General features: G+C 44.6%; 1 protein-coding gene across 13 annotated transcripts in view; it reads right to left on the bottom strand.

The window, feature by feature from the left end:
* Positions 1-21,712, bottom strand: part of adgrl4 (adhesion G protein-coupled receptor L4) — a 196,090-nt gene that overhangs the window by 11,419 nt on the left and 162,959 nt on the right. For 9 of the 13 annotated variants that reach the window (XM_052012528.1, XM_052012524.1, XM_052012523.1 and 6 more), the window contains exons 11-13: positions 19,764-19,984; positions 17,988-18,054; positions 2,650-2,741 (exon numbers count right to left, since the gene is read on the bottom strand). The exons of 2 other annotated variants lie outside the window; for them this stretch is intronic. In XM_052012528.1, coding sequence (XP_051868488.1) covers positions 2,650-2,741; positions 17,988-18,054; positions 19,764-19,984 — 380 coding nt within the window. The remainder of the gene's footprint in view (positions 1-2,649; positions 2,742-17,987; positions 18,055-19,763; positions 19,985-21,712) is intronic. 2 more of the 13 variants (XM_052012532.1, XM_052012530.1) reach the window with 2 other exon arrangements.

The following is a 21,712-nucleotide window of genomic DNA, read 5'->3' as shown; positions in this document are numbered from 1 at the left end:
GTGCCTTGAGATGCCCTTAAGTTCCGAAAGATGTTCAAGTATGTCTGTCTTTTTCTCTTGGCCAATGTTCCAAATTAGTTCGCTATCAAATTTCCTTCACCTTCCCGGAGGAGGCTATTCAGCTCACTGCCCCTCTCCCTGGTTTACTGCCTGGTTTACTACAATACCGTGCCTGCCGTACTCTACTGTATCTTGCTAGTTCGCTATCAAATTTCCTTCACCTTCCCGGAGGAGGCTATTCAGCTCACTGCCCCGGAGGAGGCTATTCAGCAGTGAGCTGAATAGCCTCCTCCGGGAAGGTGAAGGAAATTTGATAGCGAACTAGCAAGATACAGTAGAGTACGGCAGGCACGGTATTGTAGTGGTTAGCGTAATGCAATTACAACGCCAGCGACCCAGGTTCAATTCCGGCTGCTGTCTGTAAGGAGTTTGTACGTTCTCCTCGTGACTGCGTGGGTTTCCTCTGGGTTCTCCGGTTTCCTCCCACATTCCAAAGACGTACAGGTCAGGAAGTTGTGGGCGTGCTATGTTGGCGCCAGAAGCGTGGCGGCACTTGCGGGCTGCCCCCAGAACACTCTACGCAAAAGATGCATTTCACTGTGTGTTTCGATGTACATGTGTCTAACAAAGATATCTTAAGATGCAGCACTGAAGCAGGCCCTTTAGCCCATTGAGTCTGTGTTGACCATCAACCATTTACATTAATCCTACATTAATCCCATTTTTTAAATTCTCCACACACTCCCATCAACTCCCCCCAAATTCTCCTCCCCACCTACTCACAAGGGGCAATTTACAATGACCAATTAACCGACCAACCAGTGCATTTTTGGGATGTGGGACAAAACCCCTGCAATCACAGGGGAGAATGTGCAAGCTCTGCATAGGTAGCACCCGAGGTCAGGATTGAACCCGGCTCTCTGACATTGTGAGGCCGCGTGTCAACTAGCTGCGCCACCTTGCAGCTCCTCGGAACTCTGCAAATCTTCGGCCCTTACCAAGGGTGTATCCAACCCCTTTGTTTTAGAAGCTATTGAATTAGCTGTCACCTGCGACCTCCTGCCATTTGGGGTCCCTATAAGCCAGGCAGTACTGGCTACGCACAGATAAACCCAGGGATCTCCCGCTAGTCAAACCCTTGAAATTTGTGCCACCTAATCCACTGCCCCCCAATCAACCCAGGGCCACGGTGGCTGCTCCCAGTACAACCCCCCTCTGAGTTTAGGGCTGAGGTTCAGATAATCCAGTCAGCAGCAGGGTGATAGGAAGGGGGAATAATATATCAGTCTCACCATAAAATCACAAGAACGATTAAGGAAAAGCTTGAAAGCAGTACAACTGGCACTATGTTCAATCCTTTCTCCAGCTGCCTGCATACTTAGGAGGGTTTACTTGAATTACACGGTTGTCACTTATAGAACAGGGGCAATTCATCACTGGGGAATAATAAGCTTTCAGTGTTTGCAGAGCTGTGTCCTTACCTGTTCCTTTTGGAAGCCAGTGTACGTCACTGGGAGTGAAGGGGGAAAGCCCACTGTTGTCGGCTTTACGTTTTCAGGGACAATCCCTTCCTAATCCCAATGTCCGAGGAGCTGCCATTACTTTGGTGAGAACTAGAAAGTGCTTGTGTAACGAGGTAGGGTTACACAAGCTAGGTACTCACTATCATGGAATGCCAACACTTACCCCTTCCCAATGCAGTGATTGGCTGCTTCTATGTGAGATTCAATAGTTTGATCTCAACCAAGCATCAGTGGAGCTAAAGCCTTTCCATAGGCTGAGCTGCCCTGTCCTTTGTGTTGGTCCCTCCACCCCTGAATCTTCACAGCTGCCTGGTTGTTTTGGGTTACTCTATCCCTTGAACCACGGATCACAGAATGACACAGTTGGGGATCCACACCATCCATGAACCTTGGGGCTGCTTTGTAGATGAAATCCAAAACCACCTTCACCATTGTGTTGTGAATCTTCTTTATTGCACATGGAGTCACACTGTGCACTGTGTTAGAAGGCATCTTATTGACTGTCCACTGTACTACAGAACCACACTATCCATTAAACCAGATAAGATCAGACATCTTTATTAGTCACATGTACATCAAAACACACAGTGAAATGCACCTTTTGCGTAGAGTGTTCTGGGGGCAGCCCACAAGTGTCGCCACGCTTCCGGTGCCAACATAGCCTGTCCACAACTTCCTAACCTGTACGTCTTTGGAATGTGGGAGGAAACTGGAACACCCGGAGGAAACCCACGCAGACACGGGGAGAATGTACAAACTCCTTACAGACAGCAGCCGGATTTGAACCCGGGTCGCTGCCGCTATAATAGTGTAATGCTAACCGCTGCACTACTGTGCCTGCCTATTGCATTTTGAGACTACACTATCTAATGAAGCTTGGGAATAAGCAAAATATTGTGTTATGGAGCCACCCTATCCACTGTGCTGCTTAGTACACTGGTTTATAATACATCTTCATACAGTGACCTGATTTATATTTGGGTCATTTAAATGTTTCAAAATTACTCGATAGGGAAAAGAAGCCAGATATTTTTTAATGTTAAGATAATCTCTAAGGTTTAATTATAAACAAATTTCTAAATATTGGAACTGAATTTAAACGGACAATTTCTAATTTTAAACTTACCTAATATTTTCATAGCAGCTCACTTCTGGTTTCAACATGGAAGTGTGCCGGAACACCTTGTAAATAATGACTCCAAATGCCAGCAGATTGACCTGTAAAATAAGCAGGAATAAGGTGAGACAGATGATTGAGAGTGGGTTAAAGATGTAAGAGAGAAAGACTGAGACAGGAAGTGAGATAGACAAGGAAAGTGAAGTAAAGGGGGATTTGTAGCAAGAAAGGTAAATAGGAAGCAAGATTGTGAAAGGCAGAGAGAGAGAGACAGGGGTTTGAGAGGGAGGGCAAGGTGGCAGTGAAACAGCGAAATATTGTGATAGACATCAGGTCCAGACGAGAAGCAAGAACAACATAATCAAAAGGAGAAAGAAACAGAAAAGGGACAGGATAAGAAAATCTGAGAAACTTCCATAGAGGGAGAAAAGAGGCAAAGAGATAGAGGAAATTTCAGAAGCTCAGGAGGAAAATGAGGCCAAGGAAGTGACTCAGAAAGCGGCAAGATGTTTAAAAACTGGATTAAAAAGTCACCGAAAGAGAGTTAGAATTTGTCTTGTTCACTCTTCAAGATGCTGGAAAATAAAAGGTATTTCAAACTGTCGATTAAGATACTTTATTGATGAAATAGTCATACATTGTTTAGGCAGCATCTCTGAGGCTTCCACACAAATTGTCTATGGAACTTGCTGCATAGTGTTGCAGCCCAAAGAGCAGTTAGTCATATGGTATAAACATCAAACGGGTAGAAGAGCTAAAGCAATAATTGTGATCCAAAAATCAGAATTACAGATAGCACCTGCTACAGAACTTCAGTCAATATTAAGGACCAGCTGTACTGGAGCAGAGATACGACGACAGTCATCGACCTGAAACATTAACCCTGTTTATCTCTCTACAGATGCTGCCTGATCTGCTGAAAGTTCTCGGCATTTTCTGTTTCTATTTCAGATCTAAAGGTTGGGACATTATATTGCAACTTTACAAAACAAACACTTTAGACCACACTTGGAGTATTGTGAGCATTTCTGGTCACCATACTGTAGGAAGCACATTGTTGCGCTGGAGAGAGTGCAGATGAGATTCACTGGATGTTACTTGGAATGAAGGACTTCAGTTATGGGGAGAGTTAGATGGACTGGGCTTGTTTTCCCTGGAGTGAAGGAGGCTGAGGCATGTCCTGAGAGAGGTGTATGAAACTATAAGAGTCATAGACAGGATAGGGAGTCAGAATCTTTTTCTCATGGAAGGGGTATCAAAACATGAGGGCATAGGTTTAAGGTGAGAGGAAGGAGCTTTAAAGTGGGTTTGAAGGGTAGGTTTTATTTTATGGAGAGAGTAGTTGATATCTAGAACTCGTTGCCAGAAGAAATGGCAGTTGGATATAATCACACTGTTTCAGAGACATGGTAGTGTAGTGGTTAGCATAATGCTATTACAGCGCCAGCAACCTGGGTTCAATTCTGGCCGCTGTCTGTAAGGAGTTTGTAAGTTCTCTCTGTGTGACTGCGTGGGTTTCCTCCGGGTGCTCCAGTTTCCTCTAACATTCCAAAGACATACGGGTTAGGAGCTGTGGGCATGCTATGTTGGCTCTGGAAGAGTGGTGACACTTGCGGGCTGCTCCCAGCACATTCTCAGTGATGCAAAAAGACACATTTCACTGTGTGTTTCAATGTACATGTGACTAATAAATAAATCTCATCTCAAATCTCATCTCATTTAGACAGGTGCTTAAATAGGCAAGGCATAGCAGCATATGAAACTAGTGCCGGCAAATGGGGTTGGTGTAGATGAACACAAAGGTCAGCATAGATGTTGTGGGCTGAAGGGCCTGTTTCTGTGTTGTATGATTCTAAGGGATTGCAAAGACGTACGGGTAGGTAAAATGGGCGGCGCAGACTTGTTGGGCCGGAAGGGCCTGTTACCACGCTGTAAATAAAAATAAAAAAAAGGGCTCTATTTCCGGCATCTCCAGGTCATAGGGCGGAAACAGGCCCTTCGGTCCAACTCGTCCATGCCGACCAATTTGCCAACATGAGCTCATTCCTGAGATTTTGCTATTCTCCCATTTTCTGTGCTATACATTTTCTGCAATCTTATGTAACTGGCTTTTAGCTGAATATGTTATGGGTACATTTCAGAAGACTGCTTTTGTGCAGACAAATACTGAGGCAGCAACATCACTTAAAGAAAACAATGAATGTTGCAGAATGTAGAAGCAACCAGGCAAGCTTCAACTGAAGAGATAGCCTAAGCCCAATGGGTCAATTGTCCAACAGAGCAGTAGCTACAAGACTCTAATCAAATAAAAAGTTCCACAATCCTCCTTATAAAAACCATTATTCAGAGTAATTTGTCTCCTATCACGCAGATATCCTCCTTGAATTCAGAATCTATTATAAAGGATACAGGGAATAATATCAGATGTTCATTAGTTATCTGAATAAATTGCAGCAGAGTCCAATGATGGACAATTGTTTGTGACCACCTGGGCCCTCAGACTGCACTGTGCAAATGTTCAACACATTCATGGGCAATTATTTTAACAGAGGTGTACAGGATAAATCTCCTGCTCGGCGTAATTAAAAAATCACGAGTGTAATAGTGATAATAGCTCTTCATAGAATGCAAAGTACTTTTAATAGTGATTAAAGATCTTTCAGGGATAAGGCAGCCATTTCTTGCTTGTAATCATTGAAGGATCTTTAAAGCACAAATCTAATGATTTGAAATAGCACAAAATGGGTGACAGAGGAATAATCACTAACACTGCAAGGAGCTGATGCATCTTTAGTGCCTTTTAACTCTAAATACAAATTCAGATTCCAGGCCATCTGAAATATTTAACACTTCACATTGCAGGTAATGCTGGTCTTAATATCCCACCATGGTGGACCATTCCATGCACCAATTATACCATGAAGCACAGGAACAGGCCCTTCGGCCCACAAAGTCTGTGCCAAACACAATGCCTAATTAAACTAAATCCCTTCTGTCTGCTCATGATCCATATCCCTCCATCCCCTGCATTTTCATGTGTCTATCTAACAGAATCTGAAATGCTGCTATGGTATCTGCTTCCCCCACTACCTCTGGCAACACATTCTAGGCACCTACCTCTCTCTGTGTATATAAAAAGACTTGCCCTGCACGTCTCCCTTAAACATTCCTCTTTTCACCTTAAATGCATGTCCTCTACCACTTGACATTTCTACCCTGGGGAACAGATTCTGACCATCTTTATCTCCAGTAAAAAGCATGCAGGACGCGGACACAGAACGAAGGGATTTCGCCCCTTGGACCAGAGGAGGTTGAGGAAAGTGGGGGCAGAACACAGCAGAAGCTGGGAATCCAAAAATAAAGAGAAAATTAGGAGGACTCAGAGGGTCAAGTAGCAGTCATGAGGAGACATGGGTTCCTGGAAGAGAAACATCCTTGACCTGAAATATTTGATCTGTTTTTGTAATATATTCATTTTTTGGGAGGGATCTGGGCATCATTGGAAAGACCAGCATTTATTGCATATTCCCAATTGGCCTTGGGTATTAGAGGTGACCCACCACCTTGAACCCCTGTAGACTTTCCACAGGGATTACAGAGCACTTCAAGTTTACTCCATTTCTGCTAAGATGATAGGAAGGTTTGATAGAAATGCTTTAAACAATAAGGAGCCATGGCAACGTGAAAAGGGAGAAACAACTTCCAGGGACAGGAGGGTCAGGAGCCAGAAGGCAAAGGTAATTGGATGCCAGATCCTATTCGGATGCATCACGGCTTGGTACGGCAACTGCTCTGCTGTGACCGCAAGAAACTGCAGAGAGTTGTGGACACAGCTCAGCACATCACGGAAACCAGCTTCCCCTCCATGGACTCTGTCTACACTTCTCGCTGCCTCGGTAAAGCAGCCAACATAATCAAAGACCCCACCCACCCCGGACATTCTCTCTTCTCCCCCCTCTCCAATCGGTCAGAAGATACAAAAGCCTGAAAGCACGTACCACCAGGCCCAAGGACAACTCCTATACCGCTGTTATAAGACTATTGACCCATCCCCTAGTACAATAAGATGGATTCTTGACCTCGAAATCTACCTTGTTATGGCCTTGCATTTGATTGTCTGTCTGCCTGCACTGCATTTTCTCTGTAACTGTAACACTTTATTCTGCATTCTGTTGTTTTCCCTTGTACTCCCTCAATGCACTGATGTGATGAAATGATCTGCATCGATTGCATGCAAAACAAAGTTTTTCACTGTACCTCGGTACATGTGACAATAATAAACCAATTTACCAATTTAATTGGCAAAAGAATCAAACACAATAGAAAGGGTCAGGGAGCTGATGTGATCAGGAATGCCCTCTCTGAAAAGGTAAAGAAAACAGATTGAATTTGACTTTAATTGACTGATTTTTTTCCACCTTATTTTCTGTCTCATTTCTCCATTTTATCGGCATTTTATTCCCCTTTCTATGTGGTTTGGCAAACTGCACTGAAACATTATATTCAACAGGATTTGATTTTTGCCTTATCCATAAATTAATTCCCAGGTTGTGGGTGAGGCTGGCAGTTATTGTCTACCTCCAGCAGCCCATGCTGCTGTGGATTTGCAACAGGTACAGGGTAACTCCAGTCCGATGCAAAGTGATGCTTTGAAGATTCTCAATTCCAAAGTCGCTCTTGGCCAACCGTCCCTCATCTTAAGCACTCGGTGGCTGGGGCTGGAATGGGAGTGGGGTTGGTTGTTCTTGAGCTCAGGCAGAAACAATGACAAACTGTGCAAATTGGAAGTGAAGTGGTTTATTATTGTCACATGTACCGAGATACAGTGAAAAGCTTTTGTTTGTGTGCCATCCAGAGAGATCATTCCATCCATAAGTGCATTGAGATAGTAAAAAGAAAAAATGGAATGCAGAATATAGTGTTATAGTTACAGAGAAAGTGCAGTGCAGGTAGACAATAAGGTGCAAGGGCCATGACAAAGTACATTGGGACATCAAGAAATCATCCCATGTAAACCTGAATTCATGAACTTTTATGAATGTAGTGAAATGAAACAAAGCAGCATCACCAGTACAGGACTGACACCGATCCACATTTAAAAGATATTAGGACTGGGACAACGCACAAAAAGTGCTAGAGGAACTCAACAGGTCAGGCAGCATCTATGGAGGGAAATGGACAGTTGATGTTGCAGGTTGAGACCCTTCATCTGGACTAGAAGGGAAGAGGGGTGGTCTTTTCCAAGGGTCGAGAGAGTGAAGTAGAGCATATTAGATTCCAGAGCATGTGACTTGGAAGGTTGAAGACCAATGATGGGTTGGAGACATCTGAAGAGGAACACAGAGCCACAACTGGAGGACTGTAGACTGAGAAAACTTTAATCCCCCAACAAATGTGTTCTCAAAGTTTGTTGGTTTGTGTTTGAACAGGGAAGGGTGGCCCATACAGCTCTGGGAATAGCAAAAAGAAATCTTGTGAATGTGTCCAGGCATCAGCATTACTGATCACATGAACCCGGGAGGGAGGCAATGAAGGGGACTCAGTGTGATCCAAGGACTGGGCAGCAGGAGATTTGTGGATGTCTCCATGATTTCCCATCCCGTGTAAAACTGGAGTCATAGAATCGTGCAGCACAGAAACAGGCCCTTTGTCCCATCTTATCCATGCTGACCGTGATGTTCTTTGCAACGGTGGAGTCTAGAGGAAGCAAGAGTGAGGGTTTGGGCAGCAGATGAGTAGAGGCAGAGCATGGACACAGGTGGAGTCAGCTGTCCTGGTGATGAAGAGAGTTTGGGATTAATGGCTATGTAACTCAGGACAACCTTCTTTATGTATCGGTGAGGCCAAGCACAGACTAGGTGACAGTGTTCCATCCACCATGGCCATCCAGAGCTCCTGGTTGCCAGCCATTTTAATTCCCTCCCCATTCCCACACCGACCTATCTGTCCTCAGCCTCCTCCACTGCCAGGGTGAGGCCAAACACAGACCAGAGGAACAACACCTTGTATTCCACCTGGGTAGTCTACAACTCGACGGCATGGACATTGAGTTCTTTAGTTTCAGGCAACCTGCTCCCCCATCCCTTTCTCCTGGTCCACCCAGGTCCTTCTACACACACCCAGCCCCCAGCCCCCAGCCCCCAATCACCCTGGTTCTTTCCCCCCATCCCCCAATCACCCTGGTTCTTTCCCCCCATCCCCGCTTCCACCAACTTCATCTGCCCATTGCCCACACACCCCTCCCACTGGGTCCCCTCCCCCCACTGTTCCCATCTGCCCTCCCCACCTCCCTCACTGGATTCCGTGCCCCACCTTCCTCTCCTATCAGATTCCATCATCTTCAGCCCTTTGTCGCCTCCACCTGTCACCTCCCAGCCTCGGTCACTATTTCCACTCTCCTCTATTTCCCTATTACCCCCTCCTCACCTCGATCCATCTATGACTTGTCAGCTCTTGCCTCACCCCTCCCCCTCACCTCTTTATTACTGACTATCTCTCCTCTACACTCTCAGTCCAAATGAAGGATCTTGACCCGAAACATCGACTGTCTATTTCCCTCCACAGATGCTGCCTGTCCCACTGAGTTCCTCCATCAGTTTATTTTTTGCTCCAGATTCTAGCATCTGCAGTCTCTTCTGTCTCCACTGTCTGTTCTGCACTGCTGGTACACCATGAAGTCCTTGCAGTTCACTTCACCCTTTGGAAGAATACCCGATCTTTAGTCTTGTTTGATTATTGCATTGGGCTGAACATATTTCCGATGCTCAGGCACAATCACAAGGCTTCTTTGTGCTATTCCCAGAACGTTATGGGCCATCCTTTCGTGAATCACGTACTAAACGCTGATCCTTCCTCTGCTAAGACGTGAATGAACAAACTTTGAGAACGCCATTCTCCCATCTGTTGGGGGATTAATTTAGCTGCGGCTATAATATTTATGAGCTGGAAAAGCAGCACTGTCTGCAACATCAACCCAGAAAAGCGAGAGGCATAAGTTCTCCTACATTAATATGGATGGCTGCAGCTGAAACATGTCAGGAGCTTGCACTAATTGTGGCTCCGCATGACAGAGCCACAAGTGCCAAGGCTTTTTTTTGCTGGGTGTACCATGGGAAGATGTCACTTATCTTTGTCGAAGAGAGCTAATTATCACAGCGAGATTATGCTAAAAATACTCCAGTTCCTTTTTAAGTGCCGTTAAAACTGTGATATCAAACCATTAAAACTTGCCCCTCTCTCCCACTTTCTTGCTGTCAAACTAAACCACAGGTTGCTCCTGGTTGGATTATCTCCACTGGCATCATTTACCTGGATCCATCCACAGTTCTCATTCAGTGAGTGACGCACTTGTGAGTGAAGTTTTTCTTTCTTTTGGTGAAGTGGTTTATAATCTCTCCGTGGCCTCATTCTCTCCTTGGCCGTTCAACCTTCTTTGGATTTAAAACCTTCCAAAATCTCTGCCCAGCTCCAATTCATTTCTTGGCCCAACACTGTTGACTGTGCCTTCACATACCTAAAATGGGTTCGGAGTAGGGGGTGGACCATTTATCCCCTCATGCCTGCTCTGACATTAAACAAGATCGTAGCTGATCTGAATTTAACCTCAGCCCTGCATTCCCATTCAACCCCGGTAATCTTTCACCTCCTGGCTTATCAATTATTTATCCAGCTCATCAATTATCCATCCAGCTCCAACATAAAAATCAAAGGCTCTGCTTCCACTTCTCTTTAAAGGAAAGAGTTCCAAAGACTATCACCCCTCTGAGAGAGAGAGCAAATCACCTCACCTCTGTCTCGTTTGGGTAACTCTCTAATTTTTTTAAATAGTGACCCACAAATGGAAACGTCTTCTTCACATCTACCTCGACAAGATCTCTCGGGATCTGCTTGAACCACAAGATTTGGATTTTTCTCCCCTAACCTAACGTAGTGTACAGCATGCTTGCCTTTATTTGTCGAGGCACTGAGTCCAAGAGTCGGGACGTTACGTTGCAGCTGGTTAGGCCTCAATTCAATTGCATTCAATTCTGGTTGCCCATTACAGGAAGGATGTGGAGGCTTTGGAGAGGGTGCAGAAGAGTTTTACAAGGATGGTCCCTGGATTAGAGGGCATGCGCTATGAGGGGAGGTTGGACAAACTTGGGCTGTTTTCTCTGGAGCGGAGGAGGCTGAAGGGAGACCTGACAGAAGTTTATAAGATTATGAGAAGCACAGACAGAGCAGACAGTTGGTATCTTTTTCCCAGGGTCGAAATGTCTAATATTACAGGGTATGCATTTAAGGTGAAAAGGGGGTAAGTTTGAAGGAGATGTACGGGGCAAGTTTTTTTACACAGAGAGTGGTGGGTGCCTGGAATGCGCTGCCAGGGGTGGTAGTTGAGGTAAATATGAAAGAGGCATTTAAGAGACTCTTAGGCACAGAAACGTGCAGAGAATGGAGGGATATGGACACCATGTAGGAAGAAGGGACCAGTTTAGTTAGGTGTTAATTTCTAGTTTAATTAGTTCAGCATAATATCGTAGGCCGAAGGGTCTATTCCTGGGCTGTACTGTTCTATGTTCTAACCTATTTCCCAAGCATTTCCATCACCGAGTCCCCCACCTTCAATATCCTCGGGGTTGCTATTGACTAAAAACTCACCTGGACCCACCACATAAATACTATGGCTGTTTCTCCCTGTGGCCATTTGGACTTTCAAGGGTTCTCTGGTTTCCTCCCACATCCTAAAGATGGTGGGTCGGTAGGCTAATTGGCCACTATAAATTGTCCCAAGTGTGTAGCTGAGTGATATAATCTGCAGAGAGTGGATGGGAATGTGGGGAGAGTAAAATCGGGTTTGGGTAGGACCAGTGTAAATAAAAATGGATGTTTGATGATTTACATGGGTGGGCCACAGGGTCTGTCTCCCTGTTGTGTTTTTCTGTTTCTATGTCTACAAGTGATTCACCTCCTGATACCCCAAGGTCTTTCCACCCAGAGAATTGCAAAAAATAATTGAAGGGGGCAAATATTGCAGTTCTATGGAAAAACTGCAAGGATATAGAGGCAGATGGATACCATTATCAAAAATATGGCACAAATTTGATGGGTCACATGGTCTCCTCTGTGGTGCATTCTTCTGAATGATGGTAATTTAACAGATAAACCATGGAGATGAAGTCTCCTCAAAGACTTTACATGAAATCAAGGAAGGTTCAAACTTGTCATGCATATTTAAATTGAAACAGTTCAATTGGCTTGCAAGGGAAGCTGATTTTTTTTAAGTAGTAATTTTAATATCAATGGTAAGTCTGTAATAATCTTGGTGGAATGCAATATACTGTTCTATGGCTTGCCATAAACTCATTCTGCGCGAGTTGTTTCTCACTGTTTCACAATTTATCTAGGCAGGCATTGAGATGATCATTCAACAGCAAATGTTTTGTCCAGAATGATGGTTCATCCAGCCCAGTCATGATTCAATTATAATTTTGCTCAGGGGATTAGATTTTCCATAAATTTTCAGTAAACAAGAGCAGTGACTATGAAACCAAACCTTGCAAAGTTTTAATAAGCAAAAGTTTATATATATATATATATATATATATACTTTTTCTCCTTAAGATAAATAGTTGAAGATGATTAATGGGGCAAGGTACAATGGGTGGGAGAGGAAGGAGGAGGGGTTGGAATTCACCAGACTGGCTGCTGGATCTATGCAAGCAGTGTCACGTTATGTGAATGGCGGACTTGCAGACAGCCAGTTGGGAGCTTGTTGAGACCTCTTCCGTGGGGAACTGGCAAGCTACAGGAGGCAAATGGGTCCTGAAGAAATTTGGCTTATCAGGTCCTGAAGAACTTCAGCTGCCCCAACACTGAACTGATCAGTTTTCAGGGTCCAAGTCCAGGGGACGAATTTCACCTCCAAAGAAATGAGTGCAAATTCTAGGCTGAACCTTCTTCGATCTTTGAGGAGACTTTATCTCAGTGGTTCAACTGGCATTGTAGCAAGAAGATAAACACAGAATCAGATAGAAGGGGATAGAGAGCTTAGTGACATGATGTCATGACGACAACCTTTCCCTCAATGTCAGCAAAACAAAAGAGCTTGTCATTGACTTCAGGAAAGGGGGGCGGTGTACATGCACCTGTCTACATCAATGATGCTGAGGTCGAGAGGATTCAGAGCTTCAAGTTCCTTGGAGTGACCATCACCAGTAGCCTGTCCTGGTCCAACCACGTAGATGTCATGGCCAAGAAAGCTCACCAGTGCCTCTACTTCCTCAGGAGGCTAAAGAAATTTGGCATGTGCCCTTTGACACTCACCAACTTTTATCGAAGCACCATAGAAAGCATCCTATCTGGATGCATCACGGCTTGGTATGGCAACTGCTCTGCTTGGGGCTGCAAGAAACTGCAGAGAGTTGTGGACACAGCCCAGCACATCACAGAAACCATCCTCCCCTCCATGGACTCTGTCTATACTTCTCACTGCCTTGGTGAAGCAGCCAGCATAATCAAAGACCCCACCCACTGGGGTCATTCTCTATTCTCTCCTCTCCCATCAGGCAGGAGCCTGAGGGAACATACCACCAGGCTTAAGGACAGCTTCTGCCCCACGGTGATAAGACTATTGAACAGTTCCCTTATACGACAAGATGGATTCTTAACCTCACAATCTACCTTGTTGTGACCTCACACCTTATTGTCCACCTGCAATGCACTTCCCTGTAGCTGTGACACTTTACTCTGTATTCTGTTATTGTTTTTACCCTGTACTACCTCAATGCACTGTGTAATGAATTGATCTGTACGAATGGTATGCAAGACAAGTTTTTCACTGTACCTCGGTACAAGTGACAATAATAAACCAATACCAATACCAAGATAATCACAGAACCAATACACTGCTGAGAAAACTGAATCATTAGTGCAGTTTAATGTCTTGGATAAGACATTAAACCATGACCCTTTCTATCCTCACAGTTTGGAAGTAAAAGGCGCCACAATGCTAGTTTTGATTGTATTGAATCACAGGAAAGGTCCGAGGGACCTAATCCTCTTGATTCATTGTATTTTAGAGAAGAGAGGGAAGTTCCCCTGAGTTATTTGCCTCACGACCAATGTAGATTATCTGAATGTTGACTCATGCCTCCTCATTCAGCGCTGGTTGGCTTCCACTTCATTATAACAGGCTGCATAAGACAGCTTGAGGTCATGGTTTGCATATTTAAAATATTGGTAGTGGAGTCAGAGTATTACAGCATAGGAAAAGCCCACTCGGCCCAACTTGTCCATGCCGACTAAATTGCCCATCTAAGGTAGTCCCATTTGCCTGCGTTTGGCCCATATCGCTCTGAACCTTTCCTATCCATGTACCTGTCCAAGTAGAGCAGGGCGCCTTGGTAAGGAGGCAAAAAAGAAAGGGTTCAGCCTGGCCTGAAAGACATTCACTGCATTTTTCTGAAGTGGGAGGGAGAGATGACATAATTGAAATGTGCAAAATCCTGAAAGGGCTCAGTGTGGGGAGGATGTTTCACTGGCCAAGGAGTCAAAACTAGGGGCCAATGTCTCAAAGTAAGGACTAAAATGAGGAGAAATTTCTTCAGAGGGTGGTGAGTCTTTGGAATTCTCTATCCTTGAGGGTTCAGCCATTCAAAACACAGATCCATGGATTTCTGCATATTAAAGGAATTAAGGGATAAAGATAGGGCAGAAAAATGGTGTTTAAGGTAGATCAGCCATAGTCTTTCTGAATGGTAGAGCAGGCTAGAGGGCAAAAAGATCATGGTTAGTGTGACGCCATTACAGTGTCAGTGATCTGGGTTCAATTCCTGCCGCTGCCAGTAAGGATATTGTATGTTCTCCCCATGTCTATGTGGGTTTCCTCCGGGTGCTCTGGTTTCCTCCCACATTCCAAAGATGTACGTGTTAGGAAGTTGTGGGCATGCTATGTTGGCACTGGAAGTATGGTGACAATTGCGAGCTGCCCCCAGAACATTCTACGCAAAAGATGTATTTCACTGTGTGTTTCGATGTACATGTGACTAATAAAGATATCCTTTCTTATCCTGCTCATATTTCTTATGTTAAGTTCTTATGAGTAATGAAAGTATTGAAAGGTTTGCTTGTCCCTTTCTGTGTGTGGCTGGGACCCTTTAAGGGTGGCTGGCTTTGCCGAACAGAGCACATGCAGTCTAGTTTCCACCCATAATCTCTTTTAGCCTTGACTTCCTGACCAACAGACTGCAATCAGTGAGGATAGGCAGCAACACCTCTGCCACGATTATTCTCAACACTGGTGCCCCTCAAGGCTGCGTCCTCAGCCCACTGCTCTACTGCCTATACACTCATGCTTGCGTGGCCAGATTCTGCTCTAACTCCATCTACAAGTTTGCAGATGATACCATTATTGGGCTGGATCTCAACAGTGACGAGATGGACTACAGGAAGGAGATAGAAAGCCTAGTGGCATGGTGCCAAGACCACAACCTCTCCCTCAATATCAGCAAAACAAAAGAGCTGGTCATTGACTTCGGGAAGCGGGGCAGGGTACATGCCCTTGTCTGTGTCAATGGTGCTGAGGTGGAGATGACTGAGAGCTTCAAGTTCATAGATGTAATTATCACCAATAGCTTGTCCTGGTCCAACCACGTAGACACTATGGCCAAGAAAGCTCACCAGTGCCTCTACTTCCTCAGAAGACTAGGGAAATTTGGCATGTCCCCAATGACTCTCACCAATTTTTACAGATGCACCATAGAAAGCATCCTATCCGGCTGCCTTACTGCTTGGTACGGCAACTGTTCTGCCCAAGATCGCAAGAAATTGCAGAGAGTTGTGAACGCAGCCCAGTCTGTCACAAAAACCAGTGTCTCCTCCACTGACTCCCTCTACACCTCCCACCACCACCAGAAAGCAGCCGACGTAATCAAGGACCCCTCCCACCCTGGTCATTCTCTTTTCTGCCCCTTCCATCGGGCAAAAGATACAAAAGCTTGAGAACATGTGCCACCAGGCTCAAGGACAGCTTCTATCCCGCTGTTATCAGACTCTTGAACAGACCTCTTGTACGATAAATATGACCTCTTGATCTCCCAGTCTACCTCGTCGTGGCCCTTGTACCTTATTTGTCTGCCTGCACTGCACTTTCCCTGTAACTGTAACTCTATATTCTGCATTCTGTTATTGCTTTTCCTTCTGTACAACCTCAATGTACTTATGTATGGAATGATCTGTCGGGAGGGTACATATACAAAAGCTTTTCACTGTCTCTCGGTATATTTGACAATAATAAACTGATTACTTATCGGCCAAATAAAGGAACACATTGTCACCCTACTATCACTTGTGTTGTTTTTGATTTCTACTTTCTTATTAAACCTCCTGATCATCCACAATTGATTCTTCACATACAGGTCCATAAATCAGAGAGAGTGAGATGAGGAGACAGCGCCAATGATTCAACTTACAAAGGGTCAATGTTCTCAGTTGTAGTTCCGTCTTGGGTCTTTGATCTCAGGGGAAATGTTTGTATTTGATTGCTAACTCTAAACCCCTCATCGTATCAGCTTCTGGTCATACACTTTGAAATTCATCTCGAGCTGGTAACTGTAACTCATGAGTATAGTAGCTCATTGCTGTTTGCCTCCAGATTTCAGTGGATGAATTCCTAAGCACTCATTGGGCCAGGGCTTTCTGATTTTCTGCGGGCATTTCTATGGTGAACGTCCAGCTTCTCTGCACTGCATGCATCAGCTTGCATGAAGGAAATGAAGGGGTGTGGGGATTGTGTAGGAGAACTGATAGATCATGTTTCATCTTGATGAATGGTGGAGCAGGCTCCAAGGGTCTTCTAATTCAAACGTTCTTTTGTTCCGACCATTGGTGCTGGCAGATTGTACCGTGGAAGTCAGGGGCGAGCTGGAGGTCAGATCCCTGTGTGTTCCCATTTCGTCACTTGACTCGTCACTTCAGATCCAGTCCCTCAGCCTGATGGCAGGGATGGTTGGCATATCTAGTGGGACCCCATTCATAGAACATAGAACATTACAGCTCAGTACAGGCCCTTTGGCCCATGATGTTGTGCCGACATTTTATCCTGTTCTAAGATCTACCTAACCCTTCCCTCCCACATAACCCTCCATTTTAAAGGATTGATTTAAGAGGTATTAAGATAAGATAAGATTTTTTTTAGTCACATGTACATCGAAACACACAGTGAAATGCATCTTTTGCATAGAGTGTTCTGGGGGCAGCCCACAAGTGTCGCCACGCTTCCAGCGCCAACATAGCATGCCCACAACTTCCTAACCCTTACGTCTTTGGAATGTGGGAGGAAACCAGAGCACCCGGAGGAAACCCACACAGACACAGGGAGAACGTACAAACTCCTTACAGACAGCAGCCAGAATTGAACCTGGGTCGTTGGCACTGTAATAGCGTTACGCTAACTGCTGCACTACCATGCTTGCCCATTGCTAACTCTGAACTCTAAAGGTATTTTATGTAACCGTAATTTTCATTAATTAATTTCTATGGTTCTTTGCTTTGTAATTAAGTACTTAGAAGTACTTTCAGTAATCTTTCTTCAAATAATTAGTTATATCCATCTGATCAAAGACATTTAAAACTGTTCAAAGGCTTTTGCAGATGGCAAGCTGTCAAAAGGCCATCAGGGTGGTTCAGGGGCTGTGTGACAGGATCCACCGTCTGAGGCTGAGTCACGAGTCATGGACTGCACCTGAGATAAGATGATTGGACTAGCAGAGCCATAAAATATAAGTCCCACCATAGATGCAGTGCAAGGTTTGAGTCTGACTGCAGTCCATCCATTGACCTCAATGGGATTGATTAAGTGGTGAGTCCAGTTGATGGGTAATTCTCTTGTCCATATTTAGCAGCAGCCCAAGATGAATTTCTCTCTTGAAGAGTGGCACACTGGTGCAGCTGTTAGCACAGCTGCCTCACAGCTAGAGCTGTCTGTGCGGGGTTTGCACGTTCTCCCTATGACGATGTGAATTTCCCCCGGATGTTTTGGTTTCCTCCCAAGTCCCAAAGATACGCTGGTAGGTTAACTGGTCATTGTAAATTCACCCAGTGTTGCTGAGTAGTAATAGAATCAGTGGGCATGTGAGAGAGAATAGGTTGCTAGGAAATAAGAAGAGAATTATTTCTCTGTGATCCAGTGTAGATTTGATGGGTTGAAATGTCTTGAGGAAATATGAAATAATTAATTTTATTTTCTATTGAAGTTGGAAATCCTGACTGACACACTGCAGAGATGGGATGCCCTTCCTGTGAAAATTGGAATACAAGTTAAGGATTTTATAAAACTTCAGCATATGTTTCGAAAAGTTCAAACTTACTAAAATGATTAAACATGCCGGGCCAATGAAGCTCCATATAAAGTTGTTTTCTGTGCTGAGCCAGCAGCTGTAGGGTAAAAAGGTTGAGAAAATAAGCCGTGAGAAAATAACCCCAACTATTTCCTTCTCCACAGAGGCCAACATTCTCCTCACCAGCACACCTCCCGCCCCCTCCCCCCACTCTCGTCTCTCCTGAAAGCGGTTGAGATCATTCAGCCAGTTTCCACTTCCAGTGGAGCTTTAACCTCATTGCGTTGACAGAATTATAGAAGCGTGGAATCATTAAGACATGGAAAGAGACCATTTGGCCCATTGAGACCATGCCAGCTCGTTGCTGGGCAATCCAGTCTGTCCCATTCCACTGCTGTTTTGCCATTCCCTTGCGAGTTATTTTCCAATTGCCTTTTGATGGTTCTGAGTATCTCCACGACCCTTACGGACCATCACCACCATGTGTTTCTTAGCATCTGCTCCCAATTCTTTTCCCCATAGCTTTAAACCTACCTGCCTGATCCTTGAACCAAGCGGTAATGGGAATATTTTCTCTATTTTCCTTCACGACATTTGTTATGATCTGGCACACCTCTATCATATCTCCAAGGAGAACAACTTCCAGCTTCTTCTCGTGTTGTGGGACTCCCAGCCACGGGCTGGTCAGACACCCATCTATGGTGGTGAAGATAGGAGCAATCCTTGATCTCCTGCATGTGTCCTCACACAGGGCTTCAGAAAACAAGTGCTTGAGGTATCAAGCCCAATCCTATCGCCTACATATGCACATGCTCGTACAGATTTGATGCATCTTAGTTCAATCATGTAGAATTGTCGTCCTTTTTAACCTTATCAACCAACTCTTTGCAAACGGATTTTAAGGGATTTATTCCTTCCATCTCTCTCCTTCAATCCCTTCTAGGTCCTGCTCATTCCTTCCATAAAAAGGGCTTCCAGAATTGACCTGCTACCCTTCATCCATATTGAAATTCAGCCAGGGAAGCATCACAAAAAAGTGATGGCAAACCCACAGCCTTGTTCATAACCCCAGCTATTTTCTCTACAGTTGAAAGCAGGAGCTATCTCTTTGTGAGATCATACACAGGTGTAAGGTAAGTAGCAGGTCTTAAAAGGGCCTACACTGGCACCCTGCCTCATTTCATTGATTTTAAAATTTGTACCCAGGTATTTAACCCATTTGTATCTGTAATCTCCTCCAGCTCTACAACTCTTAGAGCTCATCCTTCACTTGCTCCTTTTTACCACTGATTGCCTGGGTTCCAAACTCTGGAGTCCCCTCCCTAAACCTCTCCACCTCTTCACCTCTCTCTCTTCTTGATAAAGACCCTACTGAAAAGCTACCTCCTTTGAGCCACGTCCTCTAGCAGAGTTATACAGCACAGAAACAGGCCCTTCGGCCCAACTGGTCCATGCTGACCAAGATGCCCAATCCAAGATAGTGCCATTTGCCAGCATTTGGCCTATGACCTTCTAAACCTTTCCAATCCATTTACCTGTGTCCAACTGTCTTTTAAAAGTTATTTTTGTACCAGCCTCAACCATTTCCTCTGGCAGCTCATTCCACACTCCCTGTGTATATATAAAAAAAGGTTGGCCCTCAAGTTCCTATTAAATCTTTCCCCTCTCACCTTAAACCTATACCCTCTAGTTCTTGATTTTAGCAAAGAAATGCACAGAAACAGTGTTATCATGCAAAATGTTTTACCAAGTTCACGGCACTCAATGTTATTGGCTGTTGCTGAGGCAGTCCCACAAGGTACTTACATCTTATCGGTGCCGTAATACTTGTAGCCGAGCAGTGCTGAGATCCCTACGACAACGGAAGGGCTGCCGTAGCCGAAGATGTAGAAGTTTCTGTGCAGGAACCCTTTGTTATAGATGACCCCAACCACAATGAGGTACAGGTGAATGCCCTCAATGCACATCCAGGCAAAGGCAGCCAGGAAAAAGTAATGAAGTAGTCCAGCCACGATGGAACAGAGGAGCTGCAGGAGGTGGGGTAGGATGGGGTGATGGTTCAGAGAGTAGACACAACGTTGCTCCTTGATAATGATCGCCACATTTCTCAAAACCTAAAACCCGGGAGATTCTGGAAATCTAAAATAAAAGCAGAGAATATTGGAAACACCCGGCAGGTCAGAGTGGAGAGGTGCACAGAGGTAAAGTTTCAGGTCGATGATCTCTCATCAGAACAATTCTGTTGAAAGGCTGTCAACCTAAAGGTTTAACTCTGTTTCTGTCTCCACACGTGCTACCTGATCTGCTGAGTATTGCCAGCATTTTCTCCTTTTATAATTAGCTAATTGTTACATTGCATCAATATCTTCAAAAAGAATTATCTCACAGCTTTTGCTGGCCCATTCAAAATATAACCTTGAGTTCCCAAGGAGATCTGAATTACATTCCATTGATTATCCAAGTAAATGCAATGTAAATCTGACACTGCTTTAATCAGCAGTAAGAAAGCCTTTGGATTCTTGAGCTTAACCTTTATCAACGTGACCTCAACCCCAATGAAACTTCCACGACAAACGTTCATGAAAGGTCCAACAGAGTAGGTCGATGGCTTTGATCTTCTGCTTTGGTTTTTGGCAACTTTAAACCCTAGTCTATAACTAGAGATCTCTGGAATTCTTGATCCCAGAGTGTTGTGGATGGTCGGTCAAGTGTACTGAAGCTTGAGGTTGGTCTGTTGGACCCAAGGGATAAAGCGTTGAGGGGATTCAGTTGGCAAAGTATAATTATGTATAATTTATGTTAGTTTAGGTTTAAGAACATAGAACAGTACAGCACAGAACAGGCCCTTCGGCCCACAATGTTGTGCTGACATAGCTGTTCTCTCCTACCTACAGAATGCCCATATCCCTCTATTTTCCTCTCATTCATGTGCCCATCCAAGCCCTTCTTAAAAGCCCCCAATGAATTTTCCTCCACCACCCTATCACGCAATGCATTCCAGGCATCCACCACTCTCTCAGTAAAAAATGTACCCGTCATGTCTGTTCTGAACCTACCCCCTCTCACCTTAAATGCATGTCCTCTGGTATTGGATCGCTCAATAATGGGAAAAAGATATTGCTTGTCCGCCCTATCTATGCCCTTCATAATTTTATACATTTCCAACATATCACCCCTCAACTTCTGCCACTCCAAAGAGAAGAGACCAAGTTTGTCCAGCCTTTCCTGATAGCACATGCCCTCTAATCCAGGCAGATACGTTAATTTATCCTTGTCTTCGTCTTATAATGTACCGTGCTGCTGTTGCAAATAGCTAACTTTCATGGCATTTGTATGGATGCCTATGACAATGATCTTGAACTTGAAGTGGGCGAGGTACAGGATCAGCCACAATCTCATTGAATGGTCATTTGCCTCAAGGGTCAAGATGGCCCAAGCCTTGAGTCACACACGCCATGGGGGATGCAGATGGTGAGCACACAAATAATACCTCTCCAATCTGCAATGGGGCCCATATAGGACAAACCATATTCAACTAGCTCAATGCCTGGTCCATAAATATCAAGGAGGTATCACAGCAAAACAATCTGCTCTTGATGCAATTGGCGACATGGTGCTGGTGTTTAGTGTTTCTTGGTTGATTGAAAACAAGAGTAACTGCAGTGTGGGGATAATGGAGTTGGACACACATCTGTAATTCCTTCACTGTGGATGGCTTGGCCTTAAATCTGCTTCTGAGGGTCAGCAGTGAGAGG

The sequence above is a fragment of the Pristis pectinata genome, chromosome 3 (genome assembly GCF_009764475.1).
Source record: "Pristis pectinata isolate sPriPec2 chromosome 3, sPriPec2.1.pri, whole genome shotgun sequence".
Classification (NCBI taxonomy): domain Eukaryota; kingdom Metazoa; phylum Chordata; class Chondrichthyes; order Rhinopristiformes; family Pristidae; genus Pristis; species Pristis pectinata.
The sequence above is the reverse complement of the archived record's forward strand: the minus strand, read 5'-3'. Positions and strand labels throughout refer to the sequence as shown.